Source organism: Micropterus dolomieu, linkage group LG18, assembly GCF_021292245.1.
Source record: "Micropterus dolomieu isolate WLL.071019.BEF.003 ecotype Adirondacks linkage group LG18, ASM2129224v1, whole genome shotgun sequence".
NCBI lineage: Eukaryota > Metazoa > Chordata > Actinopteri > Centrarchiformes > Centrarchidae > Micropterus > Micropterus dolomieu.
In genome coordinates this window covers 32,582,702-32,593,533 of record NC_060167.1, presented here as the reverse complement: position 1 = coordinate 32,593,533, position 10,832 = coordinate 32,582,702, and the positions used below count along the sequence as shown (strand labels likewise).

General features: G+C 39.6%; 1 protein-coding gene and 1 long non-coding RNA gene across 2 annotated transcripts; one reads left to right on the top strand and one right to left on the bottom strand.

The window, feature by feature from the left end:
• Positions 1 to 978: 978 nt before the first annotated feature.
• LOC123987269 (polymeric immunoglobulin receptor-like) lies at positions 979 to 8,737 on the bottom strand. The gene is made up of 7 exons (XM_046076002.1): positions 8,671 to 8,737; positions 8,061 to 8,387; positions 7,458 to 7,778; positions 4,228 to 4,527; positions 2,814 to 2,945; positions 2,501 to 2,611; positions 979 to 2,365 (listed from the first exon to the last, which is right to left on the bottom strand). The coding sequence occupies exons 1-7, from the start codon at positions 8,711 to 8,713 to the stop codon at positions 2,109 to 2,111; spliced, it is 1,491 nt and encodes a 496-aa protein (XP_045931958.1). The 5' UTR covers positions 8,714 to 8,737; the 3' UTR covers positions 979 to 2,108.
• On the top strand, positions 4,916 to 8,434 carry LOC123987273. The gene is made up of 3 exons (XR_006829083.1): positions 4,916 to 4,975; positions 7,471 to 7,521; positions 7,626 to 8,434. It is a non-coding gene; the product is annotated as an uncharacterized LOC123987273 (long non-coding RNA).
• Positions 8,738 to 10,832: the final 2,095 nt, after the last annotated feature.

The window sequence follows — 10,832 nt, the reverse complement described above, 5'->3', positions numbered from 1 at the left end:
ATGGTCAATGGTATCAAATGCAGCACTAAGATCTAATAAAACCAGTACAGAGACAAGTCCTTTGTCTGATGCAATGAGGAGGTCATTAGTAATTTTCACCAGTGCTGTCTCTGTGCTATGATGAACTCTAAATCCTGACTGAAAATCCTCAAATAAACTATTGCTCTGTAGAAAGTCACACAGCTGTTTAGCAACTGCTTTCTCCAGGACCTTAGAGAGAAATGGAAGGTTAGATATAAGTCTATAGTTGGCTAAAACATTAATTACAGCTACTTTAAAGTACTGTGGTACATAGCCTGTTGATAGAGATAGATTGATCATATATAGTGAAGAAGTGCTGACTAAGGGTAAAACATCTTTAAGCAACCTAGTTGGGATGGGGTCTAAGAGGCAGGTTGATGGTTTAGATGAAGAAATTATTGAAGTTAGTTGGTAAAGATTGAGGGAAGCAAAGCAGTCTAAACATATATCTGGTTCCACAGCTGTTTCTAAGGTTCCTGAGTTTAGAGATAAGTCGGTGCCAGTTGAGGGCAGGTCTTGGTGAATTTTGTTTCTAATAGTTAGAATTTTATCATATACTAAAATGTTCAATTTCAATACCATACACCAGAACAAGGTCGAGGGTGTGGTTAAAACAGTAAGTCGGTTCATGAACACTCTGAGAGAAGCCAATTGAATCTAACAGAGAGATAAACGCAGTACTGAAGCTGTCATTCTCAACGTCCACATGAATATTAAAATCCCCTACAATAATAACTTTGTCCGTTTTAAGGACTAAAGTTGACAAAAACTCTGCAAATTCAGATAAGAATTCAGAGTACGGACCAGGTGCTCGGTACACTATAAGAAAAATAATTGGTTGCAGTGATTTCCAACTTGGGTGTGAAAGACTAAGACTAATTTTGTTTAGGTTTAGAGATGATTAGTAGGCTAGAGTGGAAGATAGCTGCAACTCCACCTCCTCGGCCTGTGCCTAGAGGAATGTGAGTATTAATATGACTGGGGTGGTGGACTGGGTGGATTCATTTAGGATTCATTTAGGCTAACATATTCTCCATCACCCAGCCAGGTTTCAGTAAGACAAATTATAGGATTTTCATTAAGTAACTCCTGAATTAGAAGGGCAGAGAAGTGTGTTAGACTGCGACTCTGCCTCCTGGTCTCAACTCTGGGTTGTCATGGATTTGGTCCACTAATAAATAATGACATACTAATATGTGGATGTTTAGCAAGTACAATGTTGGCAAAGTACTACATTGACAGTCAGTTCAGCGTCTTAGCAAGCTAACATTAGCCAACCAAGCACAAATTACAGCATAGGCTGATGGGATCGTTATTAGTTCTGCAGGTCACACAGGTGTATCTCAAAAAATTTAGGAAAAACATTTTTTGAGATGCACCTGCACTCTTGAAAATGATAGGGAGAAAACTAGTAGGATGTTGGTGACGATTCATATTTCATATTAAGACTTTAATTTGGATTTGAAACCCGATGATGATGATGAATGGCCAGACAAACAATTAGACTTTTCTTCGTAATTTTTTGAGATGCACCTGCAAACTTTTGAGCTGATGATGGCGCTAGATGAAAGGACAGGGAATCACCAAAGTGGTCAGGATTCATCACCTTGACACCGTGAATGTCTGTACAAAATGTTATGGCAATCCATCTAATAATTGTTCAGAGACTACAGTCTGGACTGATGTGGTGGACTGACTGACCCAACACGTTACAGACTAACATTGTCATCCATAGAGTCATGCAACGCAGTCTGCAAGGCTTACTATTTTTTTAATGAAAAATCAGCATGATTTGTCTTTATCTTTCCTCTAGATATTCATGGCAACCAGAGAAAGAATTTTGGTTTTTGGTGACCTATTGATCTTTTCTCCAATGCCATCATTGGGCCAAAATGTCCAGTTGAGCCCAAAATATTTCACAATTGAATAATATTATATAGTAATATTATCCTCATATTCTTTCATCACAGTCATGCTCCTAAGAGGATGGACCCCTTTAGTTTTCGGTCCTGAGGTTTTCTCAATCACCCCCACGAGCCAATTATGTCAGAGTTCACAAGACAATCTACAGACTGCAGAGAAATTTGCTAAGCACATTTATGGTTCACTGGATTTGATTGATGTTCCGTTAATGACACCCAAAAAACAAACTTTACATATCCAGCCCCACAAATAGTAAAATCATCAGACAGTCCCACACGTTTGTAATGTGGACTGTATTGAACATTGCAGTCTCGTGTTTCCACTAGCAAAGCTTTGGAGTTCAGTATTCTTACATCTGCACTGATCACTTCCTCTCTGTCAGCTGACTTGGTTTGGTTTCTGTTCATGTTGACTCCAGCTCCTGGAAACACACAGCATAAGGTATAGTTACACAATTTGGCTGTGTGCATAATAATACATGTGTAATACATGTGTGTTATCCTATGAGTATGTGTGCATGTCTCTGTGCATGCATTTGACTGTAAGTAAAACATACCTTGCCCTTTGTAACTTTTGTATTTATAACATATAACTATGACCAGCAGAAATATCAGTATGATCAGTACAGCGGGCACAACAAAAACCACAGGGTAAAAGAGCGCTGCATCTATAAAGGAGAAACAGAACAGAGTATAAATATACACTTCCTGAGAACACCCATCACCCACACACACACCCAATATCTCTTAACACAATCTCAAAGATAAAACAGCAGAAGTAACACCAAATATTAGAGCCGTGTATTGGAGCCATATATGGTCAGTGTGTTTTAACATGACTGTTGGTTCACCACATGTGCACACACGTACCCTTGAAATGTTTGCCAGAGATATTTGTTGATTGTGATCCAACAGGTTCCACCACAGTGCTGTTGGAGATCACAGGTCTGGTAGAGATCACAGTGCTGTTAGAGATCACAGTGCTGGTCTGCCGTGGAAAGACTGTCAGAGAAAAGGTTTGTTAGTACACTTGGCATATAGTCATATTGTTTGCTAGCAAAGCTCTGGGGACAGCAGTGTTTGTCGGTCTGTTGGATGGTCCACCAACATGGTCACACCAATCACTCATATCTCTACTGGACAACTACTGGATGGCTTGACATGAAATTTGTCAATTTTGCAGTCCCCAGAGGATTTATTTTGGTGACCCTCTAGCATGGGCGTAAATTTCATCCGACAGTAGGACAATATACATAAAATTTCACAAGAGCAATTTTTGAAGGGGACACAAATAATACAGCCAAAATTGTACACAAGTCTTACTTACTTGTGCGTCAAATCGACGGGCGTAGCCTCTGCGTAGCCCCCTACCCTACGCCGTCACCTACGGCGTAGCCTGACGTGCACCTCCTCAAAAGTGTAACTACACGTCGAGGCAACGCGGACCGTAAGCTCTGTGATTGGTCGGCTGGGTAGCCTCGCAATGCCTCAGAGCCGACAGGAAGTGTCCGACCTTTGAAGTAACGCCAAAACGGCGTCTGTAACACGGTGGATCAATATATTTGACCATCACAACCCGAGCAAAATGACTCGTTTCACTATCAGAATTTGATCTATTCGGTCGATAAGATTAGAAAAGGCTACACCAGCCGCACGTTTACAATTTTACCCCATTCACGTTAGCGGAGCACTAAGCCGGAAGTTAGCCTGCACGGACGGCAAAAGTCGACACAGTGGATGCTGTAGCGCTACTGCCGACTAGCGTTTAGGGGTGTAATTGCAGATTGACGGACACACGGACGCACAAGTATAAATGCCTGGCTACGTGTGTAGCCTACGTACGTAGCTATGCATAAAACAGCCCAGCCAGCCCATTTAACATTACTGGACCTCCACAAATACTTAAGGATTCGAACTCATTTTCTCCCACCGGACTCCTGTGAGAAGCAAAGCAGGCAGTGGACCAAACCACTGTGCGGCAAGGGAGGGGGGACAGAAAATGTTTTTAAAATTAAAATGCACTTTAATTGCCCTGTTTACATTTGTATTGTTTAACTACTTACACAGTTATTTTAAGTATATATCATTATATTATTTGATGGTTTTTAAGGGGGGGGGACACCCCTCAGATAGGGGGGAGACCTTTCCGCCTAACACCACCAGCAGTGTCCAGTCCTTTGTTTTACAGCAGGGATCAAATCTGGGTATAATTTACAGCTATGTTCACTTTTACTGTCATATTCTGAGCTGATTTCTCCATCTGTTTCTCTTTAAATAATCTTACCTACTGACAGTTGAATCTCGATGTAGTTTCCAGGACTCCACTGTGAGTCTGAGCCACACCAGTATGTCGCAGCATCTCCTGCTTTCAGCTCTGTGATTATGACCAAGAAAGAGCTGGAAGAAACATCATCTTGCAGTGAGAACCTGCTTTGATGAGTCGCCACGTTGGCACAGCTGTTGCGGTGGTCTCCCTTACAGAGGAACTTCCTGTTATTCCGATGTTGTGGGGGATAAGGACACTGCATAGTTAGTGGACGTCCCACAGTGCCGCTCATTTTCTTTGTCTGCACACAGCACCACTCTGAAACAGAAGGACTTTTGAGCTGACCTGCCAACATTATTTATGCAGCACTTAACAAAAACAAAGAGTTACAAAATGCTTTACATGGTTGAATACACATTACAAATATTTCAAAGCAGATGCAAATTAAATCAAGTAGCCTAAAATTACATAAGGTTAAAGGAAATAAATACCTGCCCAATATCGAAGCAGCAATACAGCAATGTAGCTGGAAGAATAACCATTAAAAGTTTTAAAAGTGATCAATAAAATCTTTGTAGAAAATCCTCCTTCCTGCCCAGTTCCAGGAGGGCGGGGCTTAGCCACAACCTGTCAGGCCACACCTGAACTGATAAAAGGCCTGATGAGGCCCTGCTCAGTCTTTTCCATTTGTTTGCTGCAGCATGTGGGTTAGCATGAAGCCTCACTAATCCTTCCCAGTTGACTGTACACTGGATGCATTAGTTGAGTAAGTTCTGTATATCTGTTATAGTTATTGTTTCCTTGTTCAACAGCTAATGAGTGCTTTAATTTGATTATGACCCATTAGAGTAACTTCTGTCTACTGATTGTTTTCATTTTCAATCATCTGTCAGTCATATTGGAGTGAGAAACTTTAAAGGACAATAAACTGTGGAATGGCTCTCATCTCTGGTCCTCATATTTTGACTGGTGTGCCAATGCAGAAGCTCTAGACATTATCCAGCTTCCACAAACGCAAGTTTCTACATGGTCCTCTGAGCCGGAGTGCTTAGACATTGTGTATGGTTCAGGGAGAACAGCTTGATGAAGAGGGACCCAGGCGGGGAGCACGGCAGAGATGTGCCCTCATATCTCCAGGATTATGAGCATTATCAAGCCTCTCACCATCCACAATCAGGCGTAGAGCATCTACATGGGGCTGAGTCCAGTTATGAAGGGCAGCCTTGCCCAACCACGACACATGCCCAAATTGAGCAAATCAGACACATGGTCATGCAACTTCTTAGTAGACAGGATGCATTAGAGAGGCAGCAAGGTTCATATAAGTCTTATACCTCAAGTGATTGTGGTGATGATTCTGAAGACTGAAGTTAGTAGGCTCATCCAAATGCAGTGCACGCACACTCAAATACATGCACACAGTGTATGCCAATTGCCAATCCACAAACATAACGATTACAAGCCCAACCACCCAGAAAAGGCATGCTCTACTGAAACCTTAGTGCCCCCTCCTCAGCAAGCTCTGCCTCCTCTCCAGGCGCCCCTAGCACTTTATCCACCCCATGTGTCTCCAGCACCCTCTCAATCCCAGTGGGCCTTGGCAAATGTTGGAGGTGTACAGGATCACATATGGCAACGAACTGTAATCTGAAAAAGCCATGTTCCGTTTGCAGTGGGAAGCACCTGGGCATTCTCTACCATGTAAACCAGAGAGACATATTTAGACAGAGATATTTAAATCCCCAGCTCTCCCAAAGTTCTCTTAAAGGTGGTCAAAGTGATCCTGCGGAATAGACACCATACCCTAGAGACCTATGCCATTTTGGATGATGGCTCTCAGCGTACAATGCTCCTGCCAGCAGCATGTATACAGCTAGGGCTTGAAGGTCCACAGAACACCTTTGTAGTACGTCCAATCAGGCAAGAAACTGAAGCCTTAAATGGAGCTTCAGTTAGTTTTGAGATTTCACCCTCCCTAAATCCACAAATTATTCTCCATTGAAGATGCCTTCACCTCAGGCAAGCTATCACTTGTTGACCAGAGTTACCCAGTGGATAAGCTCCAGAAACGCTATCGCCGCAAGTTTCTACATTCTTAATTCTAACACTAACAAGTAACCAGTGAAGGGAGGCTAAAACAGGACTGATGTGATCTTGTCTTTGTGTTTAAGTCGAGCGGCTGTGTCTTGTACTAGCTGACGATGTGAGATACTTTTTTTGCTTAGCCTTGAATACAGTGAATTACAGTAATCCAACCTAGATGAAATAAAAGCATGGATGATCTGCTTGAGGTCAGGCCAAGAGAGAAAGAACCTGATTTTTGAAATGTTTCTTCACTGGTAAAAACAAGACCAAACAACATTTGTAATATATTTTTCAAAAGAAATGTCATGGTCAAACTTTACACCCAGGTTTCTGGCTGCAGGTTTAACTTTACTTGGTGATTTCAAATTTCTTACATTTTAGAGAGTAATCTTTTTACTCCATTATATTTATTTCACAGTTATAATTACTACTTACTTTTCAGATCAATATTATATATTTAAAACATTTGATCCTATTTATAAAATAAGTATAAAATAGCACTGTTGTAGATTAGACTACCAAAAGATAGCTTCACATTGACAACTTTAAAGTGCTGCCTATGTGTACGTCAATAAATCAGTATTAATGTTCCAACAATGTATGAAAATATAACTCTATAAATGGGAACAGTTTTGAACGCAGTAATAGAGTATTTTTGCATTGTTGTATTGCTACTTTTCTTAAGTGAAAGCTCTCAGTACTTCTTCCAACACTGGTTACAGACTACACAATGCCAATACACACACACACACACACACACACGCAGTCTTGTGTCACTATCTTCGGTGTTCCCGTCACTGACATAATGTATTCCCTAACCCTATACCCTAAACAACCTAACCAACAGAGGGAGAGTTGTCAAAAGTCTGGTGAGGGGGGAATAAATTGCACATACATGCAAAATTTAACTCACCGGCGTAACCAGCTTTTGCGTTGTGACAAATGGTAACCGCGTACTTTGATGTCAAAACGTGTCCCTGATACGCAAAATGCAGACAGGCTGACAGGTCTGTAATCAGCCAGTATTCAGGTCAGATAAGAAAATGTGATTTCCTTCAAATGTTGACTTTATTTTGAGAAATAAAGAAAATAGTTTTCTGACTGATTTGCATATTGTGAAAAGCAATGGTTCACTTTAAGATGATGTTCAACTGATCTCTCACCTTTGACTTCTAGTTCAGCAGCAGAGAAAACATCCAGGCCGGTGTTTCTATGGATACCACAAAGGTACAATCCAGAATCCTTTCGGGTCAAACCAGTAATGGTCACTGTGAATTTCCTCAAAGTCTTTTCATCATTGAGTCTGAACCGTCCGTTTCTATTGTTGTCAGAGGTGACTACTGCCTGCTGCTGACATGCGGAGGGTTGGTTTCCTCTGCAGATGTACTTGAGGTTGTTCTGGTACTCTGGCTCATATGGACAACTAATAGACACTGAAGATGTTTCATAACTTTGGACTTTGGTGGATTGGTCACAGCACCTGTCTGTCAGAAAAATGAACAACATCACAGACTGTTGGGCACAGATATAACAATTCAGATTCTTTACTAAAGTAAAATAATCAATATCACAATGTTAACATGTTAAAATACACAGTGTTGTATTCCTTTTAGATCATTGTTACGGTTTAATGTTTTATTGCCTCATACAAAAAATTCACTATGTGGACAACCCAAAGCAATTCAACAACAAGGTCTTGATAAGTGTAATGAAATAATTTATTGACAATAGAGAGATTCAGCACTCTGATTAATTTATTTACCTACCTTGTCTTACTTCCAGCTGTACTTCAGTATAGATATCCTTTCCATTCCTGCTCACCCCACACCAGTACTTTCCAGCATCCATAAAACTCAGATCAGAGATGGTTGCTGTGAAGACCCGTTTTACATCGACATCATTGATAGAGTATTTGTTCTTCTTTCTTTCTGTCGTTGTAATGAGAACATCATCGTAACTACAGTCATTCCTGCACAAGTACTTCTCATAAGATTCATAACCCTCTGGATAGGGACAAGGAACATGAACTTCTTTGCCTTCATATCCAAACACATGGATCTCCTCTGCGGCACTCCTTACACAGCTCAGAGCAACTGCAAAGAGAAGACAACTTGAAATGTAAATAAATAAATCATTTGGATATGGGCTTTTATTTTTGATTTATGCAGGTTCATCATCAGTTTGTCACTAAACAAATACAGTATGTACATTTGAATATGTTTTGATGTCTACGAAATAATTTTTTATCTAATGTAGAAAAAATGCTGTGCTACAGCTGTATAATGAAAATACCAAAAGCAATATCAGAACATAGTATTCTGCAATATTGTGCATATTTGCATAAAAACAGTTATTTACTAATTTCAAGAAACTTACTGCACAGGGCGAATAACTGATTTTGAAGGCTCCACATCTTCATTCTATTCCAAAGAAACAGAAACTGTGTCTAATATTGAACAGTTACACCCACAATATGTGTCAGCATGTCATGCAGATGTTCAACCCTCTTACTTCCGTATTTAGATAACCAGTGTTTTATCAACCAAACCAAAAAAAATAAAATTACATCACAAAACAGGAACAGATTCAGTTCCTGTTTTGTGAAAACTTTGTAAAAACTGACTTCAGTTCAATTCATATAACTGTATTTGTCCCTGAGAGGCAATTGCATTGTAGTACATGTAACAAGTAACAATACTGGGGAACTTTTTTTTTTTTTTTAAATACGTACAGAACACACATAACATACAGTGCAGCATTGCTAATTTAGAGTTATTGTATGACATAGGCCTACTGTGCTAAAACAGCCTATACACATTATGATAATAATATAATACTTTGCTCTAAATCTGTAAAAGAGGACAATATGTGATTTGTAATGTAAGTGAAAGTTCAAACTGTTCATTTTAGTATATAGTTGGTAGATTTGCTACAGAAGTTTAATCATCAAGTGTTCACATTGTCACCACAAAGGGGCACTCTTTCCAACCATATACCTTAATATACAAGGTACATTGTACATTAATGCAACTGGACAGTAAATTAAGTTTATACCCATATTTTTATACTCATACCACCAAATGATGTCAGCCGGTACCGATTTGTTTTCAAACTGAAATCTTAGAAACAGCTCTAAGACCTGATATACTGTATATTTAGACTGCTTTTCTCCTATCAATCTTCACTTGAACTAACTTCAATGATTTTTTCACCTAAGGCATCAACCTGTCACTTACACACCATCACAACTACGCTGCTTAAAGTTTTGCTTGAAGTTTTACCCTTGTTCAAGTCGAATTTATCAGATCGATTTCAGTTTGTATATGTTAACGATAATCCTCTATGAGACCCCAAAGTTAGTCACAGAGTTCCACAAGGTTCTGTGCTTGGACCAATCCTATTTACCTTATTTATGCTTCCTTTAGGCAATATTATCAGGAAGCACACCAAACACTTTCATTGTTAGTTCAGTTATCCAGTGCTTAAAGTGGGTCGGCACCACATTTCACTCTTTGGTGTACCAGGATTTTTCTTGGGCAATCTGTATACTCCCTCCTGTCCTCTCCATATCAGGTTCTCTGGGCCATTCATACGGCCCTAAATAAACTGCATTACCCAGGGGGCGGCTCACATGTTCCCATTCTCACCAGCCTGCTAATCTCTGTCGGCGAAGATCCTGTAGTAGGGGAGACCGGGTGTGGTTGTAACATGTAACATTCCACCAATTAGAGATAAGATAGGAATTAGACGATCATTTCAGTATTCACCTATTTCCTCTCCGATCAGGCATGGTGGTTATCAAGTCTGGAAACAGACACAGTCAGAATTTATAGAGAAAAAAATTATTTTGAGCTAAGAAAGTAATTTTTTTGACCAAGACTATATTTTGTTTAGTATCTATACTATTGCAGATAAAATTATTTGACTTATTTTTTTTTTAATCTAAACTTTATTTAATCAGGTGAGTCTCATTGAGATTAAAATCTCTTTTGCAAGAGAGACCTGGCCAAGACGCAGCATAATAATAATAATAATATTAATAATCTTTATTTGTAGAGCACTTTACAAAAACAAGTTACAAAGTGCTTTAACAAGTGTAAAGACAATAATACCCAAAAGACAATAATACAAAAACAATACAAGATAAAAGCAAGAAAACATTGAATAGACTAAAATACACGTTTAAGATAAATATAAAATAAGTAAAATAGAATAAAATAAAAGGGATAAAATAAAGTCAAATAAGATCGGGAAAGGCTCTCCTATAAAAGTATGTTTTAAGAAGGGACTTAAAAGAGTTCACTGACTCAGCCGACCTGATTTCCTCGGGCAGGCTGTTCCAGAGCCTCGGGGCCCTGACAGCAAACGCTCTGTCCCTTTTAGTTTTCAGTCGAGACTCTGGAACAGACAACAGACCTCTGCCCAAGGATCTCAAGGTACGTGCTGGTGCGTATGGGACTAAAAGGTCAGAAATATAACAAGGCGAGAGGCCATGAAGAGCTTTAAAAGTGATCAATAGAATTTTAAAGTCAATTCTA